Consider the following 24,086-nt stretch of genomic DNA (forward strand, 5'->3'; position numbering starts at 1 on the left):
AGAGGGTCTAGAGGGATCAAGCTGGGCTGCAGGGTGTGTCGAGGAGTCTGGTTGGCTTGGAGTTGAAGGCGGGCCAGGGCCCCTCTCCCCAAAATGGATGGAATGGTGTCCCTAGCCTCTGTTTGTCTGGAAATGGGCGACAGGAGAGAGATCACGTGAGCATTCCCTGTTGTGTTCCCTCCCTCTGGGGCATCTGATATTGGCCACTGTCGGCAGACAGGATACTGGGCAGGATGGACCGTTGGTCTGACCCACTATGGCCATACTTATGTTCGGCTGGTAGAAATCATAAGATCTGGCACAGCGAGTTTCTGTTAGATGGGAATAATTAACTGGGCATGTGGTCAAATCTTCACAGGCTCTATTGTTTCTTCTCACTGATGCCGGGGAGCCTTCAATGCCTTTTACCAGCTTTCCACGTCTGCTCAGCCCATACGGCCCAGCTTCTCTCTGCCTACAAGAAAGGAGTCATCACTAGGAGATGCTTCCCACCAATGGCACCGCCGTGACGGAATTCATACTCCTGGGGTTCCCCAGCCCCCCTTCGATTCAGATGGTCCTCTTCCTCACCTTCACAGCGCTGTACGGGATGATCCTGCTCGGGAACATCGGGCTGATGGTGCTGATCCGGGCTCATCCCCGCCTTCACACCCCCATGTACTTCTTCCTCAGTAACTTGTCCTTTGTCGATCTCTGCTACTCCTCCGTCATCGTGCCGAAGATGCTGGCCAACTTCCTGTTGGACAGACAGGCCATTTCGTACGCCGGCTGTGGGCTGCAGTTTTACTTCTTCTGCACCTTCGCTGACACGGAGTCTTTCATCCTGGCCACCATGGCCTATGACCGGTATGTGGCCATCTGTAACCCTCTGCTCTATACGGTCATCATGTCCCCCAGGGTCTGCATGCTGCTGGTGGCTCTGTCCTACATAGGGGGCACACTGAGCGCGCTGGTGCACACCTGCTTTGCCTTCAGACTGTCCTTCTGTGGACCCAACGTCATCAACCACTTCTTTTGTGACCTCCCTCTGCTCCTCAAGCTCTCATGCTCCGACACCTCCCTCAATGAGCTTCTGCTCTACACCTATGGCAGCTCCGTGGAAATCATCTCTGCCATCATCATCCTCATCTCCTACCTCTTCATTGTCATCTCCGTCCTGAGGATGCGCTCCGCGGAAGCCAGGCGCAAAACCTTCTCCACCTGTGCCTCCCACCTGACGTCTGTCATCATCTACGAGGGGACTTTGCTCTTCATCTACTCCCGCCCCAGCTCCTGGTACTCACCCACCTCGGACAAATACATCTCTGTCTTCTACACCATCGTGATCCCTGTGCTCAACCCCCTGATCTACAGCCTGCGAAACAAGGACGTGAAAGAGGCTCTGAGGAGAGCCATAGACGCCAAAGTCCTTGCTCAGTCAATCTCTTGATGGCAAAGAGTCACTAGTGAGGAAGTGCAGAACAAGGAGGAGACCAGCTCAGCCAATGAGATACAATGAGAGCAACAGACATGGATACTTAGCAGGTGTAAGGGGTATTGAGGCAGGCATGTGTTTTGGTCTGGGGCATTAAATTTGACCTGATGTGTATTTCTGTAAAGATTTCGGGTCACAGCATTACAGATTCTTTTGGGTTGGAATGGAATGTTTTAATCCATCTCTCCCTGACCTATGGAGGGCAGGTGTTCTATGGGACTGAGACTCAGCAGTGCTGAGTTTATTCCTCTGCTCTGCTATAAAATGGGCATGTCACTTAAACTGCCCCATACCTCAGTATTTCCTTAACAGTAATATCAAGTTAAAGAAAGTCTCTCTCTTCCCCCTGATGTGTTGTGTTGTGTGCCACAGGATTAAAGCAGAAATTTAATTGAAGAGCAATGGGGGTTAGCAGGGATACAGAATAAGGACTTTAATGAAGATAGTTTAGGGGAAAGGGAATGGCTCAAGTTTTACAGGGAGAGAGTGCGGGATTGGTATTCATCTGCAAATTTGACACTGTTTTCCTGGACTTGAACGAAGACATTAACTGGATGTCCCTTTATAAAGCCAGTCCCCTCTACCTTGAACACTTCATTGTTACATCAAAAGCTAAGTAGGGGGACACTTCCAGCACACTTGATTAGCCTCATTAGCACCAGTCCTACAATTGACAGGTACCTTTTTTGTTATAATTAGCTCAGCTTTAGTTATTCCTCTCCAGTTCATCTCGGGTACATCTAGACTACGTCTACACTGGCATGAATTTCCAAAAATGCTTTTAACGGAAAAGTTTTCCGTTAAAAGCATTTTCGGAAAAGCACGTCTAGATTGGCAGGATGCTTTTCTGCAAAAGCACTTTTTGCAGAAAAGCATCCATGGCCAATCTAGACCCGGTTTTCTGCAAAAAAGCCCTGATCGCCATTTTCGCAATCGGGGCTTTTTTGCGGAAAACAATACTATGCTGTCTACACTGGCCCTTTTGCGCAAAAGTCTTTTGGAAAAAAACTTTTGCCTGAACGGGAGCAGCATAGTATTTCCGGAAAAGCACTGATGATTTTACAGGAGATCATCAGTGCTTTTCCGGAAATTCAAGCAGCCAGTGTAGACAGCTGGCAAGTTTTTCCACAAAATAAGATGATTTTGCGGAAAAACTTGCCAGTGTAGACACAGCCCTAGACTACAGGCTTTTGTTGACAGAGGCTTTGTCAACAGATAGGGTATGTCTAGACTACAGGGTTTTGTCGACAGAAGTTTTGTCGACACATACTGTCGACAAAGCTTCTGTCGACAAAGAGCGTCTAGACTACATCCAGTTCTGTCGACAAAGCAAGCCACTTTCTCAACATAACAGTGTGGACGCAAAGGACAGTGTAGATGCAATAATGCCTTCTATCGACAGAACTCTGTCAACAAAAGGCGTTATTCCTCGTAGAGTGAGGTTTACATACATCGACAAAACTGCTGAGTTTTGTCAACGTTATGTTGACATAACTCAAAGGCAGTGTGGACGCAGGTATAGTTTTGTCGACAAAAGTCCACTTTTGTCGACAAAACCCTGTAGTCTAGACACACCCATACTGTCGACAAAGCTTCTGTCGACAAAGAGCATGTAGACTATATCCAGTTCTGTCAAAAAAGCAGGCCACTTTGTTGACATGAGAGTGTAGACGCAAAGGACAGTGTAGATACAATAACGCCTTTTGTTGACAGAACTCTGTCAGCAAAAGGCATTATTCCTCGTAGAATGAGGTTTACTGTCGTTGACAAAACTGTCAAATTCTGTCGACATTATGTCGACAGAACTCGGTGGTAGCATAGATGCAGGTATAGTTTTGTTGACAAAAGTCCACTTTTGTAGACAAAACCCTGTAGTCTTGACACACACCTGAGGAAGTGGGTTTTGCCCATGAAAGCACACGATATGGTATATATCTTGCTTAGTCTCTAAGGGCACGTCTACACAACAGGGCTAAAGCCAAAATAAGCTATGCAACTTCAACTACATCAATTGTATAGCTTATGTCGAAATAGCTTATTTCTGCCTTTGGCACTCTACACAGCAGGAAGTTTGAGAAAGAACTGTTCCTCCAACTTCCCTTCCTCCTCATAAAATGAGAGTTACAGGAGTCAGAGTAAGAAGTCATCCAGCTCAACATTGTAATGTAGATGTGGATTATGTGATTTTGGAATAACATCAGTTATTCCAAAAGAACACTGCTGTGTAGACGTACCATAAGGTGCCACAGGACTACTTGTTTTCAAAGTTAAAGACTAACATGGCTAATCCTCTGAGAAATCTCCTTTTACATCGTCATTTCCAATCCAGGGAGGAGGGGATTGGAGAGTAGGACATACCTTGCAAAGCAGGATGTTCTAATCTAGCCCAAAGCCCACGAGCGCAGGCACATGATGTGTCAGGCAAAGGAACACCGTGGTTTTCAGCTCTAGGTCACTTTTCTTTCTTTTCTTAATTTTTTTTTAATGATTTTTAAAAGTTCCTCCTGGTCAGAGGATGGAAACCAGAATTCTATGTGCACAAACAGCATCCCAAAGGAAAAGCCAATGACACCTCTGCATCAGAGTGGGTCCTGAGAATCATTTTTATTTACTTTCTGCCTGCTATCCACCGCTTTTTCATTCCTCCAGAAAGTGGAACAGAATATGCAGAAAGGGATCTAGGAGTCAAAGTGGACCACAAGCTAAACATGAGTCAACAGTGTGAGACTGTTGCAAAAAAGCAAACATGATTATGGGAGGCATTAATAGGAGTGTTGTGAGCAAGACATGGGAAATCATTCTTCTGCTCTACTCTGCACTGATTAGGCCTCAATTGGAGTATTGTGTCCAGTCTGAGCACCACATTTCAAGAAAGATGTGGTGAAATTGGAGAAGGTCCAGAGAAGAGCAACAAAAATGATTAAAGGTCTAGGAAACAGGAGCGATGAGAGAAGACTGAAAGAACTGGGCTTGTTTAGTTTGGAAAAGAGAAGACCGAGAGGGGCCATGATAGTGGTTTTCAAGTAGATAAAAGGGTGCCACAAAGAAGAGAGAGAAAAATTGTTCTCCTTGGCCTCTGAGAATAGGACAAGAAGCAATGGGCTTAAACTGCAGCAAGGGAGGTTTAGGTTGGACATTAGGAAAAACTTCCCGCCTGTCAGGGTGGTTAAACACTGGAATAAGTTGCCTAAAGAGGTTTTAGAATCTCCATCACTGGAGATATTTAAGAGCAGGTTAGACAGACACCTGTCAGGGATGGTCTATACCCGTGCTTGGTCGTGCCCTGAGGGCAGGGGACTGGATTTGATGATCTCTTGAGATCAGGGCCGGCCCTCAACATTTTGCACCTGAGGTGGGGAGCTCAAATGACACCCCCATGTCCCCTTGCTTGGGCCAAAACTTTGAAAGGTCTCTTGTGCCCTCCTTCCTCCAGCAGAGCACTCCACCATCTCTGTGCATCTAGAGCAAAGAGAATGCATATGCACTAGCAGCAAACACCGTTTTCTAAACTCTGGGTCCTAGTGGTGCCCCCAACAGTGTGGCACCTGAGGTGGCCGCCTCATGGTCGGGCCGGCCCTGCTTGAGGTCCCTTCCAGTTCTAGTGTTCTATGAGAACGATGAGGGCTTATTTGCATATCGCTCTATTATAAAATCTTATGGCTGCTCCTGGAAGGAGTGAAAGAAGGAAATGAAATGAGTAATGGCAGTCAACAAGTATGTGGTGACATTTACCATTAATAAAGAATGATGATGAGGAAGAAATGGCGTTTTTCTGGCTCATGCAAACCTTTCTCGGCCTGCCGAGCCACTAACAGCGTCTTTCCTATCTCTCTCCTACTTTATATGGGCAAGATTATGAATTTTTGCAACACTGCTCTACTATGTGTTTTTTGCAACACGGTGATCAGAAAGGCCCTTAGGGTACGTCTAGACTACCGCGTTTTGTCGACGGAAGTTTTGTCGACAGATATTGTCGACAAAACTTCCGTCGACAAAGAGCGTCCAGACACATTGTGTTCTGTCGACAAAGCAAGCTGCTTTGTCGACAGAACTCCGTAGTCTGGACGCAGTGTTACAGGCAATAACACCTTCTGTTGACAGAGTTCTGTCGACAGAAGGCGTTATGCCTCGTAAAATGAGGTTTACCAGCGTCGACAAAACTGCTGAGTTCTGTCGACGTTATGTCGACAGAACTCAGCGGTAGTGTAGACGCTGGTATAGTTTTGTCGACAAAAGTCCACTTTTGTCGACAAAACTAGGTAGTCTAGACACACCCTTAGATGTCTGAACAGCCTGATGCTGGTATGAGTTTGTCAGGTCTCAGAATGAGCTCACAGACCCATGAGCCGTTCCTGTGTTTTTCTAGCAGTGAGGCTGAAAGTCAGAGTCAACCCCAGCAACAAAAGCTGCATTTTCTATTTTTTTCTTTTACGCGTGTTTGACTTGTTTTGTTTTCAAGAAAAGAGAATTGGACTTTAGAAACATCAGCAATAACGGCAGTTCCGGCCCATTTCCACTAACTTTTCTCTTTCCCCAAAAAGAACATCTGTAATGCCATCTAAGGGTACGACTGCACTGCAAGCTTATTTCGGAAAAAGCTATTGTGGAAGATATCTTCTGGAATAGTTTATTTCAAAAAAGAGCCTCCACACTACAGGGAAGCCTCAAAATGAGTCCAAAGCAGGCTCCCATAGTCATAGAATTATAGAATCAAAGAATACTAGGGCTGGCAGGGACCTCGACAGGTCATCGAATCCAGTCCCCTGTCCCCATGACAGGACCCAATATTGTCTAGACCATCCCTGATAGACATTTATCTAACCTACTCTTAAATATTTCCAGAGATAGAGATTCCACAACCTCCCTGGGCAATTTATTCCAGTGTTTGACCACCCTGACAATTAGGAACTTTTTCCTAATGTCCAACCTAAACCTCCCTTGCTGCAGTTTAAGCCAATTGCTTCTTGGTCTATCCTCAGAGGCCAAGATAAACAAGTTTTCTCCTTCCTCCTTGTGATACCCTTTTAGATACCTGAAAACTTCTATCATGTCCCCCCTCAATCTTCTCTTTTCTAAACTAAACAAACCCGATTCCTTCAGCCTTCCCTCATAGGTCATGTTCTCTAGATCTTTAATCATTCCTGTTGCTCTTCTCTGGACCCTCTCCAATTTCTCCACATCTTTCTTGAAATGCGGTGCCCAGAACTGGACACAATACTCCAATTGAGGCCTAACCAGCGCAGAGTAGAGCAAAAGAATGACTTCTCGTGTCTTGCTCACAACACACCTGTTAATACATCCCAGAATCATATTTGCTTTCTTTGCAACAGCATCACACTGCTGACTCATATTTAACTTGTGGTCCACTATAACCCCTAGATCCCTTTCTGCCGTACTCCTTCCCAGACTGTCGCTTCCCATTCTGTATGTGTGAAACTGATTGTTCCTTCCTAAGTGGAGCACTTTGCATTTGTCGGTATTAAACTTCATCCTATTTATCTCAGACCATTCCTCCAATTTGTCCAGGTCATTTTGAATTATGACCCTATTCTCCAGATTAGTCACAACCCCTCCCTGCTTGGTATCATCTGCAAACTTAATAAGCTTACTTTCTAAGCCAATATCTAAATCGTTGATGAAGATATTGAACAGAGCCGGTCCCAGAACAGACCCCTGCAGAACTCCACTTGTTATACCTTTCCAGCAGGATTGAGAACTATTAATAACTACTCTCTGAGTACAGTTATCCAGTCAGTTATGCACCCACCTTATAGTAGCCCCATCTAAGTTGTATTTGCCTAGTTTATTGATAAGAATATTATGCGAGACCGTATCAAACGCCTTACTAATGTCTAGGTATAATTCTTGTTGCTCTTCTCTGGACCCTCTCCAATTTCTCCACATCTTTCTTGAAATGCGGTGCTATTCAAGATGTGGAAGTGCCATCTTGATTCAGAGCCCCAGGAGACACTGGGGAAGAATAACTTTAGAATGGCTCTTCGGAGGAGGTATTTTGACATAGCAGCAGCGGAGCGTCCACATACCCCCTTCCAAAAGAGCTTTTTTGAAAGAGGTGTTATTCTTCATAGAATGAGGTTTACCAATGTCAGAAAAAGCCCTTCGTTATTTCAATTTTCTTTCAAAATAATGCAATTGCTGTGTGGATGCTCGTAAGTAATGGGGTAGGAAGTCGGTGCCCGAAAACAGGTAACATTAAGATAGAAGAGACCACGGAGGGAAGGAATTACACCAATACAAGATGTCCTAGGTCTCTGAATCCCATCTTGTCTGACTAAATCATAACCATCCTCTACGGGTTTACCAGACACAGCACTAGGTCTCATATCTCATAAGAACAGCAAGACTGGGTCAGACCAAAGGTCCATCTAGCCCAGTATCCTGTCTGCCGACAGTGGCCAATACCAGATGCCCCAGAGGGAATGAACAGAACAGGTAATCGTTATGTGATCCCTCTCCTGTCATCCATTTCTAGACAAACAGGCTGTGTCTACACTGGCATGAATTTCCGGAAATGCTTAAAACGGAATACTATTCTGTTTTCAGTTTTTCCGGAAAAGGAGCATCTACATTGGCAGGCTGGAGCGGGAGCAGAGTAGTTTTTCCGGAATAGCGGCTGATTTTGTACAGTAGAGCATCGTTGCTTTTCCGGAAATTCAAGGGCCAGTGTCAAAGAGGATGAACTCACAACATGCTGTCCTTTGGAAACGATATCCTTGCTCCTGCTTCTTCTGGTATTCCCTTAACTTAAAATAAAGGCCAGTGTGATAGAAAACATCTTTTTCCACCTTGTCCATGGACGAAAACAAGAAGACAATCTCTGTAGTAACTCCACAAAGCACAGAAAGGGAGTCAGAGTTTCAGAAGGGAGTGAAAATTCCCTTAGTCATACACATTTTACACTTCACACTTGGCACTACATAATAAAACTAACCCCACTATAGAGAAATGGGAGATTTAAGGCTCCTCCTCTTTCCCAGTGAAAAGATCTTTCTGTGGCAATATCTTAAGGAAGCCAAGATCTCAACTGGGGCCAGCAGGACTTGTTAGAATACAAACACATGAATAATAATAATGAAATATACCACCCCAGGCTCTGTGAAAAGACACTGCAATGGGCTGGGATATTAATTCACTTGCTTCCTCTCCTTATCAATAAACCAGCACTGAGATTCAATGATTCAAGATGGGGTGAGAAGTTTATTCATTGTTTTCCTCACAGCGTCCTTCACTTCTCTGTTCCTCAGGCTGTAGATGAGGGGGTTCAACATGGGGATCACCAGTGTATAAAACACTGAGGCTATTTTATCTGTGTCCATGGAATAGCTGGAGGTGGGTCGTAAATACATAAAAAGGAGGGTGCCATGAAACAGGACCACCGCAGTCAGGTGACAAGTGCAGGTGGAGAAGGCTTTGCGTCGGCCCTCAGCAGAGTGGATCCGCAGGATGGTGGAGATGATACAGACGTAGGAGAGGAGGACAGTCACTACGCTACTCACAATAACAAAGCATGCAAAGGCAAACAGCACAATCTCACTGTTGTGGGTGTCAGAGCAGGAGAGCGCCAGCAGTGGAGGAATGTCACAGAAGAAATGGTTGATGATGTTGGAGCGGCAGAATGACAGCCGGAATGTATAGTATGCGTTTGTTGTTGCATCCACCAACCCTACCCCATAGAGTCCAGCCACCAGCAGGTTACAAAGCCTCCCAGACATGGTGATTGTATAGAGCAGCGGGTTACAGATGGCCACATAACGGTCATAGGCCATCACAGCCAGCAAGAGACACTCAATATCTTGAAAAAAGATACACAAATACATTTGCACAACACAGAAAGAATAAGAAATGCTTTTCCTCTCAGCTAAGAAATTCAGCAACATTTTAGGGGCAATCACTGTGGAATAGCAAAGATCACAGAAAGACAAATTGCCAAGGAAAAAGTACATGGGGGTGTGGAGTCGGGGGTCAATCTTTATTAACAAGATCATCCCCCCATTTCCCACCAGGCTGATAACATAAATCAGCAGGAACAACACAAACAGGGGGACCTGCAGCTCTGGACGATCTGTTAGTCCCGAGAGAATGAAATCAGTCACCACGGAGTGATTTCCCTCTTCCATCTCTTCTGAGCCAAGATCAGGCAGCGACAAGGAAGTGGGCAGGTGGATGGCTATGTACACATATTCTTTCTCTGTACCCACATAAGTGACAAAAAATGGATGCCAGTATGACCAAAAAGAAGGGCTTAGTTCACAGAGCCAGATGTTCTCATGTGGTCATTCTAGTTGTTCCGTAGAATGCACATACTATACACGTAGAAGGACACACAGGTTAACCATACCACCCACAGGAACACTCCCATCCACTACTCCGGGCAGCAAACAGTGACTTGTGACTCTGCTGTGAGAGATTATTGCTTAACTCAAGAAGGAGTGAGAGTTAATGAGTGCCAATCTCTCAGCCCTCTTTAGGAAAGGGGAGCTCTGTGGATTGGCATCTCATCTCAGTTTGGGGTGAAGCTTTTGTGCTGTGCTCATTAAGCTTCTTGCCATCTGAAAATGACATTATCTTTAGTCTGTAGGAAAGCGCAGAGAAAGCATTATCTTCAGTGACTTTGTAATTGACTTTTATCCAAACACAGAAGTTTTTCCTTTAGATTGAGGGGTTGTATCTGGACTCAGGTATTTAGCAATGGCGATCTTCAATTTAATATCTACCGATCACCCTGGTGTCTCTCGGTGTGTGGCTGTGATGTAGGACAACAGCACATTCCTGCTGAGAAGAGACAGATGTGGAGGTGTTTCCATATCAACAGAAGCTGCCAGTCTGGTGCATTCAGGAAGTTTTATACCGAGATCTGTGATCTATGGAACATTACTCCTGAAGTATTCTGGGAATACCCAAGCCCAGAGAAACACAACACCTCATTAGTAAGCTCAGTGAACCAAAGCCACCACTGGGGTAACTCATGCCTGGGGATTGATTTGGCCCACTCTTTCCTTCTATTGTTATTAAATGATGCAATTTGTGTCAGATTTATCGACTTCGAGGCTAGGGATCTATGGCATCCTATTCCTTTCTGTTTCAGAAGGATGCTAAGTAAATCTGAACAAAAATGGAAAAGGTGTTTTGTTAGTGGTGGAGGCCAGAAATACCAGCCAGGTCGCTGATTTCACATCCCCCATTCTCTGGCTAGGGCTGGACTTCCAGACTGCACTGCATGCCCTCTGCCACATGAGGATCTCCCTTCTTGCTGAACTGCCCTGGAACATCACCAGTTCCACAGCCATGGTTTGGGGAGTAGGCAAGCTTGATAAGTTGGTGGAAAGCTGATACTTTCCATGGAAAAGATAACTCCACAGAACAGGGGACAATTCAATTTCTGTGCCCTTCAGTGCTGGGATCTATCCTGTACAGGATGCTTCTTGGATCACACCTTGTGAGATGGGCTATTTATAACTCTGGCTGCTCCTGGGCATTGCACATAGCAATTCTCTTCCTTCACTTCCCAGGGTTTGGCAGTTGCTGAAATACAGCTTAGCTCTGCCTGCCCAACCTCTCACATGGTGATGTTTCCAGAAGCGGCCACTTGACCCTGCCCAGCAGCCTTGCTAAGGTAGAAAAAAGAGAATGTGGATTCTCCTGTGTTTTGTAGTGATGTCACACAGGCTGAGAGGTCCTACCTAGACATGCTACATTGCTCAGCTTGTGCCCACTGAGGATGCTCAGAGCTTCTCTGCACTGAGCTAGGTCTGGTGGCGGTGGATAGACAAGCTCATTGATATAACCATCACATGGACTCTGCGCATTAGACCCGGTCCCCTGCCTGTGTACATGGATGTCTCTCCATTGGCCAGATCCCCTGTTGGCATAAATCTGCACAGTTCCATTGTAGCCAAAGGGCCAGATTTTCAATGGCTGTGACCCTGAGCACGTTTTCAACCACGAGTGGGGGAACAGCTCAAGAGACAGCGGATTTACCCTTTCACATCAAGCCTAGATGGGATTCAAAAATAGACGTGCCAGCTGTAATTAGTGGGTGACTTTCCATGTCGTGTGTTCTCAGTTAGGATGTTAAGGAATGGTTAATTGACTAGTAAAGTAGTTGATGGGATTTTGACTACCATAAATTAGTGTATATAACCCGCATTCATGTATAACCTGCACCCATGCATAACCCGTGTTTTTTTCCTGAACGTGTAAAAAAAGTTTTAGATAACTCACAGACGTGTATAACCCATGGGTTATATACACTACTTTAAGGTAATTGCACATACCAGGATAAACTGCATCTCTGAGTGGGAGGAAGAGAGAGTGCAGCACAGGCGAGCTGGCTGGCTTGTGGGAGGGAAGCCACACTCGCACCCAGGCTCTGCACAGCTGCAGTCAGGTGCAACCCACCCTCCTCCGGGCAGAGGGAATGGACAGCACAGTGCAGGCAAGTAAAAATAAACTTGTATACCCAGCGGACATGTATAACCCGCGGGGGGGAGGGGGTTTGTAAAAACGTGTATTACCCGCGGGTTACATATGCTAATTCACAGTTGTCAATAGGCACTTCCACATTCTTCCTTTGAAATGTACAAGAACCCCCACTGAGGATCTAGTATATTTCAAAGGAGGAATGAGGAACTCCGCATGCATCCCAGGGCCAGAGGGAAGTCCCGGTGACTCTGGGCTGCACATGAGTCCCAGCTTTGAAATGTACAAGATAGGGGCAGAGTCCCCCGCTCACTCCAGGCTCCATGCTGCACTGCTGATTTGAAATGCCACACAATCTGGGGTCAGATGGGGCCTCCCCAGCTGATCCTAGCTTCCCTGCAACATTCAGCAGAACCCGGGATCAGCTGCAGAGACCCCAGCTGACCGTGGGCTCCATGCGTGGCAGCGCCCACACAGCTGATCCTGGGCTCAGCTGTGTGGCACTGCCGCTTTGAAGTGCCCTCTCTTGCCTCCCTTTGCTGCCTCCATCTGATAGAGGCAGTGGGGGAGGAGGGTAGGAATTGATGAGTTGACTGACTGTCCATCAATGGTCATCTAGAACCTCACCTGGTGTAAATCAGTGCTCATCTAGACTATGCTAAAGTGTCAAAAGTGGAAAAGTGGAAAAGGGTATGAGGGGTGAGAAAACCGTGTCTTGACTACTTTTACTTTCGAAAGCTCCACTTCCAAAAGTGAGATCAGAAGAGGATATGCAAATTCCCATGGAATCTGCATATCCTCTTTCAACACTATAGCGTAGTCTAGATGAGTCCTCAGTGTAGTGCCACTGAACTCCTGGCTGGTGAAAAGAAACTTCAGCACCACGGACAGCTCAGTGCTGGCAGAACTGGGGGAGTGAGCAGCCACTCCTGGCTGGCTGTGGGGCCTGGTTCTATCTTTGCCCTGAGGTAAAGATGAAGTGTCAAAGAAGGATGGGGACATCGGGCAGTACCTTAGGGCCTCCTTAGACCTGGTTCAGTCCTTAGCTTGTGCGCACTGAGGATACTCACGGCATGTGAGCATTGTGCTAGGTCTGATGGACGTGGATAGACAAGCTCAATGGAGTAACCATCACATGAGCACTGCCCATTAGACCAGGTCCCCTGCCTGTGTGCCTGGAGGTCTCTTTATTGGAGTCCTTGACCAGATCCCCACTCAGTGTAAATTCACACACCTCCGCTGTAGCCAAGGGGCCAGGTTTTCAATGGCTGTGAACCTGAGCACGTTTTCAACCAAGAGTAGAGGAACAGGCCAAGAGACATGGTGGATTTGATACTGCTACCCTTTCCTCTTCAAGACTGAAAGAGTTTCTAAAATAGATGTGCCAGCTGCAATTACTCGATTCCATGTCATATGTTTTCAGAAGCACCTAATAGAAATCAGGAACCTTCAGAAAATCTGTGTAACTTGACATAATGTCATTTAAGTTAGTGGTCTCCTAGAACCTCACCTGATGTAAATCACTGTAGAGCCACTGAACTCCTGGCTGATGAAAAGAAACTTCAGCACCATGGACAGCTAAGCACTGGCAGAACTGGGGGAGAGAGCAAGTGTTCCAGGCTGGCTTCTGGGCCTGAACCTACATTGGCTCTGAGGTAAAGGAGAAGCATCAGTGAAGGCTGGGGACTTTGGCGGTTGTGCTAGCAGCAACCACTCGTCCCTCTCCAGCAATCTGGTCATGCTAGGGAGAGAAAATGTTCTTCATGCCCCTTCCCTCTTGGGATGTTGCACATGAGGTCGGGGCTTCACTGAAACCTTCTTTGTTCCTTAGAAATGCCACTGAGGATTTGGAGAGGGGAATATTTACTTGTTTAAACCTCTCCCCTTGCTGAAGGGCTGTGTTCTTCCCTTACAGAACAAGAGCAGAGGGACCTCAAATTTAGCAAGTGTCACTGATGGAAGAGCCCTGGCTCTGCTGAGTTTGATCCCTGTCCTTGGCATCCTTGGAAGGGCTTTTTCATGAGCTGTCTGGGATTTGGAGCCCAATCCAGAGCAGAACTGAACTCCTTTGTGGCCCACTCCACCGCTGGATCCCCAGGTTTTATTCCAGTTAGGTGGACTAGGAGCCATTGCTTTGTCCTTTTTGGTAGTGGGAGGGGTGGGAATGAAAAGTTTCATGGTGATAGAATCCTTTCACATGCCCATAGAATTTGAAGGATGTGACTGTGCACTCTAGGGGTTGTTCACGTGAAATGTGTTCTGCTTGTGCTGCCGATTACACAGGGCTTTGGGTGTGGCTACAGCTTTTTAGTATGCCTCACAGTGAGCCTCTCACATTTTGGTGTCATATATTTTGATGGTTGATGTAGTTTTGTCTTGTATTTGGAGAGTGTAGCCTCTGGAGGGGCTCGATTTCCTTTTGTGAGGTCTTTGCATTTTATTTTTAGTCTGATGTCGTTTTAAAATATGGCTTGTAATGCACAAAGACTGCCATCATGCAGAAATCATTTCCTGTCTGTTCTGTTAACTGGTCGTTACTGACTTTAATTTAAGCAGCAGCAAATGGGTTCAAGGTGAAAGTGTCCATTGCAGGAGACAGGCCTCATGTTTGAAGTGCCAGTAAAATAAGGGATAAGCTGATTCAGCATACAGCATTTGCAGTGTGTCTTCAAATAGGGAATCCACTAAGTTCCCCTGAATAGTTAAAAATTTAGGACTGGCATCTGTGAGAGACCTCATCGGCCCATGTGTGAGACCTATATGGTGAATCTGAAGAATGTTGCACAACTGTATAAAACTGGGGGGCGGATTTGTCCCTTTTGTAACTGTAGATTTTACTCCATTGTTCCTATATTGGAAAGGGAGGCAGAAAGAATTTAAGAGCCACATTTTTATATTTGCCCAGGTGTACCATGAACTAGACACTCCTTTTGAGACTGCTGCTTCTGAACTGTTGAAATGAAAAGAGGCAATTCCCCTTTCTACAGACCCTAAGATTTTTTCAATTTCAAACACTTCCTGTATTCTAAAAGAAATGTGTTGCTTTTATCAATAAATGTGGAAAATAAAAATAGAGTTGCAAAGGCATGGTCATTTTAAAAATGGTGTACTTATTGTAACTGGATTATATAGAAGTTCAGGAGTGAAGTGTTTATCTACCAGTACTATGATCATTAGCAAATATGGGAGCACCTTATCAATTCAGTAATGTTGTCTACAGAAGCTAAGATCATCCAGGTTAGGAGTTCTGAGTGTCTACTGCCTTAGTCCTTTAGTTTAAAGATATAGAAAGGGCCTTGAAATCAGTGCTTTAGATTGTGAACATGAGGTAGAACAATCATGATGCAAAAGACTCTGGAAATGGGTGAATTTCTTCTGAAATAATAATTTATAGTTAAAAGCAATGCAGCTTTGGTTGACCTGAAATGATTCATACATGTGTTTCAAATTCTATTATAGCTTTGTCCCAAAACCATGAAGGGTGTGTCTAGACTACACAGTTTTGTAGACAAAAGTGGACTTTTGTCGACTAAACTACACCTGCGTCTGCACTACCACCGTGTTCTGTCAACTTAATGTTTTGACAATGGCGGTAAATCTCATTTTACGAGGAATAACGCCTTTTTTTGACAGAGTTTGGTCGCTATTGCAATCAAACTGTGCTTTTTGGAAAAAGAGGGTCTACACTCTCTTTCAAAAAAGCGGCTTTCTTTTTTGACAGAACTGGTTGTAGTTTAGATGCTCTTTTTCAACAGAGGCTTTGTTGACAGCATCTGTCGACAAAGTCTCTGTCAAAAAAAGCCAGTAGTCCAGATGTATCTAGAATGTGTGTTGAGAGGGAGATTTAAAGCAGCAAAACGTAGTGGGTGGTGGTGGGAGAGTTCTCTTTCTTTCATTTTTTGGCCCAATATGAGGATGTTCACTTCTGAGGTTAGCGATAAAGATTCACTTCATGCTTCAAAGATGTGCGCTCAGCTTTCCAGTTTTCTGGGCCAGGGAACAATCTGCTATTCAGCTCAGAGATACTCACAATCTCTCTTTCCAAAGTTGCTCAACTAATTAAATAGCCAATGGAATAAAAACATGAAGTTGAGCATCTCATTGTCTAGATGGGTTCTCCTATAACCAGTCTATAGTATCATTCTCCTTTTTTTGACTCTGTGATTCTTTCGGTGTTTTATTCACAATGCAAGAGCTCCTGCAGGGGAGATTGGGGACAGAGTTACACTACTAGCTACATGGAGACCGCTGTGATAAATGAACCAGTATTTATTTTGCCAGCATGTTGAAGATGTACTTAGTCAATGGGAGAGCACTTACCCATCAATGGCTGTATGATCCTTCCCTCAGAGTCTGTGTTCCATCATGAATTCTCATCTGGGCTGGTTTACACTGATGCTGTCAGGTGATTGAATTTGCACTACTTCTGTTATGAAACCCTCCCATTAACACAGTGTGGGGTGGAGTCTGTTGTAAGTCCAAGTGAGTTATAGCCACATGAAGAGGTGTAATGTAAATAGACTTATAGCACTGGCATTGAATGTCGCTGAGAAAGATCCAGGATGAAATAAAGGGCAGTGTCCAGAAATGTCTCACAGGGAGGGATCAGTTCTGAGTTTGGTTCTGTTTAATATTGTCATCAGTGCCACTGATACTGGCATAGAGAGTCCCTCGATAAAGGTTATGGATGACACCCAGCTGGGAGAAGTTCCAAATGTCTTGAAGGGTAAAATGAAAATTCAAAGTGATTCTGGCAAACTGTCTAAATGACTATAGGTAAATAGGATGATGTCTAATTAGAACAAATACAAAGTGTTCCATAGGAAGGAACAGTCAGTTACACACACGCAAAATGGGAAATTCCTGTCCAGGAAGGAACACTGCAGAAAGGGATCTAGGGGTTATAGTGGTCCACAGGCTATATATGAGTCAAAAGTGTGAAACTGATGCAAAAAACCCCACATTATTCTGGGATGTGTTAGGAGGAGTGCTGTAAGCAAGATACAAGAGGCAATGCTTCCGCTCTACTCCAGGCAGATTATGACACAACTGCAGTATGTTGTCCAGTTCTGGGCACCGCATTCAAGAAATCTGTGGACAAGTTTGAATAGTCCTGCAAAGGGTAACAAACATGATGAAAGATCTAGAAAACATAACCCGTGAGGGCAGACTGAAAGAACTGGGTTCATTTAGTTCTGAGAAAAGAACGCTAAGAGGGGACATGGGAAAAGATTTCAAGTGTGTAAAAGGGTGTTACGAAGAAGTAAAAAACATTAATTTCCTTAACATCCAATGACAGGAGAAGAAGCAATGGGCTTAAATTGTAGGAAGGAATGTTTAGATTTGCCATTAGGAAAAACATCACCATTGTCACAGTAGCTAAACATGGGAATAAATGGCATAAGGGGGTTGTGGAATCTCCATCTCTAGAGATTTGTAAGAATAGGTGAGACAAACAGCTGTTGGGAAAAGTCTAGTTAATGCTAGGTCCTGCCCTGAGTGCAGGCAGCTGGACTAGATGACCTCTTCCACTTTTATGAGTCTATGAATGTAGGAGTGAGGAAGAACTTGAAGCTTTCCTGTTGATGGGGTATAATTATCTGGTGTCTGACATGACTGAACTTTATTTTTAAATGATGTTGTGGAGAAAACTCACCATTTCCACACTATTGTTTATTTGGGTTAGTGCAGACTCTCACAGATCAGGCACCCACACTGTACTCTCTCTTGGGAATGTTACCCTCGCTCTTACTTGTTTTGCTGTGCCTTTAATTTACAATAAAGTTTAAAGTGATGGAAATCACCTTTGTCCTCCTTGTCACTTGGTTTGTGTCCATGCACAATCTCTACTACTACCCCCCAGAGCACATAAAGAACCACAGAGTATTAGGAGGGTGGAAGAATTCTCTTTGGTTCAGCGATAAAAATCACACACTTCAAACTTGCAACTAATCATAAAACAAACCCCAGTGCCAAGAAATGCCTGGACTGAGCTGAAAATACTCAAGAAATCCTTTTGAGTTTATTCATTGCTTTCTTCAGAGCGCCCTTCACCTCCCTGTTCCTCAGGCTGTAGATGAGGGGGTTCATTAATGGGATCACCACTGTGTAGATCAGTGAGGTTATTTTGTCAATGTCCATGGAATAGCTGGAGCTGGGTCGGAAATACGTAAAAAGGAGAGTGCCATGAAACATGCCCACAGCAGTCAAGTGAGAAGTGCAGGTGGAGAAGGTTTTGCGCCGGCCCTCAGCAGAGCGGATCCGCAGGATGGTGGAGATGATACAGACATAGGAGAGGAGGATGGTCACAACACTGCTCACTACAGTGTAGCACATGGAGGCATACATCACAATCTCATTGATGCGCGTGTCAGAGCAGGAGAGCACCAGAAGTGGAGGGGTGTCACAAAAGAAAGTATTGATGATGTTGGAGCGGCAGAATGAGTGCTGAAATGTATGGTATATGCCTGTTGTTGCATCTGCCAAAGCCACTCCATACACCCCAGCCACGAGGAGGTTACAACGCCGCCTGGACATGATGACCGTATAGAGCAGCGGGTTACAGATGGCCACATAACGGTCATACGCCATCACAGCCAGCAAGAGACACTCAGCATCTTGCAAAAAGAAATATAAAAACATTTGCACAGCGCAGGCAGTGAAAGAAATGCTGTTCCTCTCTGCTAAGAAATCCTGCATCATCTTGGGGACAATTGTCGAGGAATAGCAAAAATCACAGAAAGATAAATTGCCAAGGAAAAAGTACATCGGGGTGTGAAGTCGGGGGTCACTCATGATTAAAATGATCAGCCCCCCATTCCACAACAGGGTGATAACAAAAATCAGTAGGAACAACACAAACAGGGGGACCTGCAGTTCCGGACGATCTGTCAGTCCTGTGAGAATGAACTCAGTCACCACCGAGTGATTTCCCCCTTCCATCTCCTCTGAGCTGAGATCAGACAGCAACAGGGATGTGGGCAAGTGGATGGCTCTGTACACCTGTCCCTTCTCTGTACTGAAGTAAGTGATGAAATATGGGTATCAGTTTGCCCTGTGCACAGAGACAGATGGTCATAGCTGGTCATTCCAGGTATTCCATAGAATGCACACACTGTACAAATAAAAGGATATGCAGATTAACCATGACTCTTTTTCTTTAATCCGGAAACAGTGAGTTGTAACTCCACTGTAGGAGAATCAGGGTGAAAATCATCTCAGCCAGATGAGTTTATTGCTTATCTGAAGAAGGAGTGAGATTAATGTGTGTCAGTCTCTCTGCCCTCTTTAGACAAGGAGAGCTCCGTGGCTTGGCATTTCTGTTTGGGGTAAAGCTTGAGTGCTGTGTACTTCAGTCTGTAGGAAAGCACTATTTTCAGTGACTTTGTAATTGCCTGTTTTTCCAGGCATAGAGGTTTTTAGACTTTAGTTTGAGGGGTTGGATCTGGGCTCAAGTATTTAGCACTGGGGATCTTCAATTTAATTCAATACCTGCCGATCACAGAACATTACAACTTCAAGGGACCTTTAGAGGTCATTGAATCCAGTCCTCTGCCCTCAAAGCAGGCCTAGTATCCCTGACAGATTTGCCCTAGATTCTGAAATAGCCTGCTCAAGGATTGAACTCACAACACTGGCTTTAGCAGGCCAATGCTCAAACCACTGAGTTATCTCTCCCCTCCATCTTTCAATGCGTGGGTGGCTGGCTGTGGTGCAGAAAAACAGCACGTACCTGCAGAGATGAGACACACATGGTGGTGTTTCCCCATAGACAGAAACGACAAGTTTGGCACATTCAGGAAATTTTATACTGAGCTCTGCGACTTATGGAACATTATTCCTGAGGCACATGGGAATACCTGAGCTCAGAGAGACCCAACAGCTCTTTAATGAGCTCAGGGAACTAAAGCCACCATGGGGGTAACTCATGACCTGGGGATTAATTTGGCCCATTCCTTACTCCTCTTGTTATTAAATGATGCAATGTGTGTCAGAGCTATTGAGTACAAGGCTAGGGATCTATAGCACCCCACTTCTTTCCATTCCAGATGGGTGCTAAGTAAATCTGAACAAAAATAGAATATGTGTTTTGTTTTTTGTGAAGGCCAAATTTGGTTGTTCAGCTCAGAAATACCAGCGGGGTCCCTATGATACAACATCCCCCCCATTATCTGGCTTGGGCCAGGCTTTCAGACTGCACTTCATCCCCTATGCCTCATGATGGTCTCCCCTCTTGCTGAACTGCTTTGGAAGATCAGCAGAGTCCCACAGCTGTGGCTTGGGGAGGAAGTGAGTTTGATAAGTTGATGGAAAGCTGACTCCATAGAAAAGGGCGAAAGTCAATTCCTGTGCCGTTCAGTGCTGGGATCTGTCCTGTACAGGGTCCTTCCTGGATCTCATCTAGTAAGATGGGCTACTTACGACAGTGGTCGCTCCTAGGCATTGCACATAGCAATTCTCTTCCTTCACTTCCCAGGGTTTGGCAGGTGCTGAAATACAGTTGAGCCCTGCCTGCCCAACCTCTCACATGGAGATGTTCCCAGCAGCAGCCACTGGGCCCTGCCCAGCAGCCTTGTTAAGATAGGAAAAAAGAGAATGTGGATTGTTCCGTGTTTTGTAGTGATGTCACACAAGCCGACAGGACTGCTTTAGACCTGCTGCATTGCTCAGCTTGTGCCCACTGAGGAAGCTCAGGGCCTTTCCATACTGTGGTAGGTCTGGTGGACATGGATAGACGTGCTCAGTGGTGTAACCATCAGACAGACATTGCCCATTAGACCAGATCTCCTGCCTGGGTACATGGAGATCTCTCCATTGGAGTCCTTCGGCAGATCCCCCAGTCGTATGAATCAGCACAGCTCAGGTTGATGCGAAAGGGGCAGATCTTCAGTGGCTGTGAACCTGAGCTCATTTTCAACCATGAGCAGTGGGACAGGCCAAGAGACATGGTGGATTTAATTCCACTTACCCCTTGAAATCAAGCCTCGATGGGTTTCTAAATGAGAAGATCCAGCTGTAACTACTGCGTGAGGTTCTATGTTGTGTGGTCCCAGAATCTCATACTAGAAATCACAAATCCATGAAATTCTTCCTCACTTAATTGAAGTCAACCCACTAACCCAGGTGATTTAAGGTGACAGAGCTTTATTGATGCTGATGGTCTAGATCCCTGGCTGGTGCAGCACCATGGACAGCTCAGTGCGGGCAAGACTTAGGGTATGTCTACACTACCCTCCTAATTCGAACTAGGAGGGTAATGTAGGCATACCGCACTTGCAAATGAAGCCCGGGATTTGAATTTCCCGGGTTTCATTTGCATAAGCCGGGCGCCGCCATTTTTAAATCCCGGCTAGTTCAAACCCCATGCCGCGCGGCTAAACGCGGCACGGAGTAGCTAGTTCGGATTAGGCTTCACACCCTTAGGGAGTGAACACAAAACCTTGGCTTGCCTGGATCCGACCTCTGTAGCTTAAGATCCCCAACATTGGGAAGATCATGCTGCTGCTAACCCCCCCACACACTCCATTTTCTCCCCTGAGGGCTGGAGCAAACAAAAAATTGACTATGCTGGGCCCACCTAGGCTCTGATGTATGAGAATATGGGGAGTATTTCTCTCCTTCTCAAAGGGGGGCAACTGTGAGATTTTTTTCCTGCTTCTGACTTGTGTTTGGCCCTTGACTGATTTTTCTATGGGCCAGTGGCTTCTGACCCAAAGAAGGTTCCCCATCCTCCTCCAGAACCTCACATGGTGTAAATCAGCGACGTGCCTTTGAACTCCTGCCTGGCTAAAACAAACTTTAGCACTACAGACCTCAGTGCTGGCAGAACTGGGGGAGTGAGCAGCCACTCCTGGCTGGCTGTGGGGCCTTAACCTCCATTAGCCCTGAGGTAAAGGTGAAGCATCAGTGAAGTCTGGGGACACAGTGCAGTAGCCCAAGCAATTGAAGCACTTTAGTTAAAGGGACATGGTGCTGTGTGGCTGCTGTTCCCAAGGTCCCTGGGCTGGTATTTGGAGTAGTGTTTGGGACAATGAGGAATAGGCCTAGAATTAGACAGTGGTCAAGGGGATCTGTCATACGTAGTGACCCAACTGGAGAAGCTGGCAAGGCAAACATATTGCCTCCAGGTAGGATTCTCTGGGGTATAGCCCAATTGCAGGGCAGAGACTCTTTAAAGCCTAGAGACACCCAACCAGAAGGGGTGTTTGGGAGACATAGGTGCCCTGCTGTTACAGCCCAATAAATAAATAAACGGGTCCATTGGCGATTGTGCTAGCAGCAACCACTTATTCTGCTCCAGCAATCTGGTCATGCTAGAGAAGAGAAAATGCTCTTCAAGTCCCTACTCTCTAGAGATGTTGCACCAGGTGGTGAGGAATCCGTGAAACCTTCTTCATTCCTCAACAAATGCCTGTGAGGGTTTGGAGAGGGGAATATTTAAACATCTCCCATTCCTGAAAGGCTGTGTTCTTCCCTTACAGAACAAGAGCTGGGGGGATGTCAAATTTAGTAAGTGTCATTGATGCAAGATCTCTGGCTTTGCTGAATTTGACCCCTGTCCTAGGCACCCTTGGAAGGACTTTTTCATGAAACATCTGGGATTTGCAGTTAGATCCAGACCTCTCAGAGATCAGACCAGAATTGAACAGGATTCTAATCCAGATTGACTCCTGCCCGGCCCACTCCACAGCTGGATCCCCACGAGATGTTTCATTTGGGAGGCAGATGAAACATACCATTGCTGTGTGTTTCTTTGGAGTTGGGAAGGGTGGGAATGAAGAATTTCATGGCAATATGATACCTTCATATTCCCATGGAATTCAGAGGGTTTTATTGTGCAATCGAGGGGCTGTTCCCACAAATTGGTTATGATTGTGCTGCCATAACAAGGTTATGGATGTGGCTACAACTTTTTGGTGTGCTGTACAGGCAGTGGTCCTCTCACATTTTTTATGTCATATATTTCAATGGATGATGTGTTCTTGTTTTGTATATCAAAGGGTGTAGCCTGTGGAGGGGCTTGATTTCTTGGTGTGAAGTCTTTGCATTTTATTTTTTTCTTTTCAGGTCTTTAAAAATATGCCTGGCAATGTATTATCTGAAAATTCATATTTTGTTTATTGGTATCATCCTAAGCAATCATATGTTCCAATATGGTATGTGTGGTTAAAAGAGGACACTGTATGCTATTATTAACTCACATTACAAACCGTTGTCGGCAAACAGGTCTGTCTAAAGCAAGGAATGGGTGCTGTGGTAAATTCTGTATCAAGGCACTATATAGCATCATTGAGGATGAAGGGAAATAAAGGAAGCTCAAAAATATGAGGAAAAAGGAGCCATAAAGCTCCTTTGACATAGACATTTTGTCTCCTGGTAAGCAGCTGGTAATGTGTCTGAAAGAGGGGCCAGAACTATAAAAGAAAGGACTGGATATCCTGAAGCCCTTCTCCCTCTCTCTTTACTGCCTCTGAAGGGTGGAGAAACAGCAGTCACTACACCACCTTTAACATACTGAGAAACCAGAGTGGTGTCACAGAATTATAGAATCCTAGGTCTGGAAGAGAGCTCAGGAATCATTGAGTCCAGTCATCTGCTCAAAACACGATCAACCCCAAATCCGTGATCCCAGCCAGGGCTTTGTCAACCCAGGACATAAAAACCTCTATGGATGGATATGCTACCTCCTCCTTCGGTAACTCATCCCAGTACTTCACCATTCTCCTAGGGAAATAATTGCTGTTGTTTCAAACAATCCCTGCATTCTAAAAGAAATACGTTAATTTTTCATCAACGAACGTGGAAAATAAAAAGAACATTACAAAAAAAGTATGGTCATTTAAAAAATGTTGTATTTACAGTACATTGAATTATATGGAAGCTTGGGAGTGAAGTATCTATCTATTTTACTGTGAGCATCAACAAATATAGGAGCACCTTATCAATTCATTAATGTTGCCTGTAGAAGCTAAGATCACCCATTCTGGGAGTTCTGAGCGTCCAATCCCTTAGTCCTTTTGTTCCAAGTTATAGAAATGGACTTGAAATGAATGTCTCCATAACATATTTTCAGATTGTCAACATTAGGCGCTATAACCAGCATGTAAAAGACTCTAGAAATGGGTGAATTTCTTATTAGGGAATTATGTACTGTTAAAAGAAATGCAGTATT

At 45.2% G+C, this 24,086-nt stretch overlaps 3 protein-coding genes across 3 annotated transcripts; 1 reads left to right on the forward strand and 2 right to left on the reverse strand.

Annotated features, from left to right (window-relative positions):
• The first annotated feature begins 481 nt into the window (after positions 1 to 481).
• Positions 482 to 1,429, forward strand: LOC102460630 (olfactory receptor 5I1-like). The gene has a single exon (XM_075928818.2). It carries the CDS (start codon positions 482 to 484, stop codon positions 1,427 to 1,429), a length of 948 nt encoding a protein of 315 aa, XP_075784933.2.
• Positions 1,430 to 8,673: 7,244 nt separating this feature from the next.
• Positions 8,674 to 9,621, reverse strand: LOC102460379 (olfactory receptor 5AR1-like). Its single transcript, XM_075926077.2, has one exon. It carries the CDS (start codon positions 9,610 to 9,612, stop codon positions 8,674 to 8,676), a length of 939 nt encoding a protein of 312 aa, XP_075782192.2. The 5' UTR covers positions 9,613 to 9,621.
• An 8,296-nt stretch (positions 9,622 to 17,917) lies between these two features.
• On the reverse strand, positions 17,918 to 18,451 carry LOC102460141 (olfactory receptor-like protein OLF2). The gene has a single exon (XM_006111820.3). The coding sequence runs from the start codon at positions 18,449 to 18,451 to the stop codon at positions 17,918 to 17,920; it is 534 nt and encodes a 177-aa protein (XP_006111882.3).
• Positions 18,452 to 24,086: the final 5,635 nt, after the last annotated feature.

This window comes from Pelodiscus sinensis, chromosome 5, assembly GCF_052426305.1.
Source record: "Pelodiscus sinensis isolate ZL-2025 chromosome 5, ASM5242630v1, whole genome shotgun sequence".
Classification (NCBI taxonomy): domain Eukaryota; kingdom Metazoa; phylum Chordata; order Testudines; family Trionychidae; genus Pelodiscus; species Pelodiscus sinensis.

Coding starts and splice junctions, on each gene's coding strand:
- LOC102460630 (XM_075928818.2), top strand. CDS start 482: ATGCTTCCCACCAATGGCACCGCCGTGACGGAATTCATACTCCTGGGG.
- LOC102460141 (XM_006111820.3), bottom strand. CDS start 18,451: ATGTCCAGGCGGCGTTGTAACCTCCTCGTGGCTGGGGTGTATGGAGTG.
- LOC102460379 (XM_075926077.2), bottom strand. CDS start 9,612: ATGGAAGAGGGAAATCACTCCGTGGTGACTGATTTCATTCTCTCGGGA.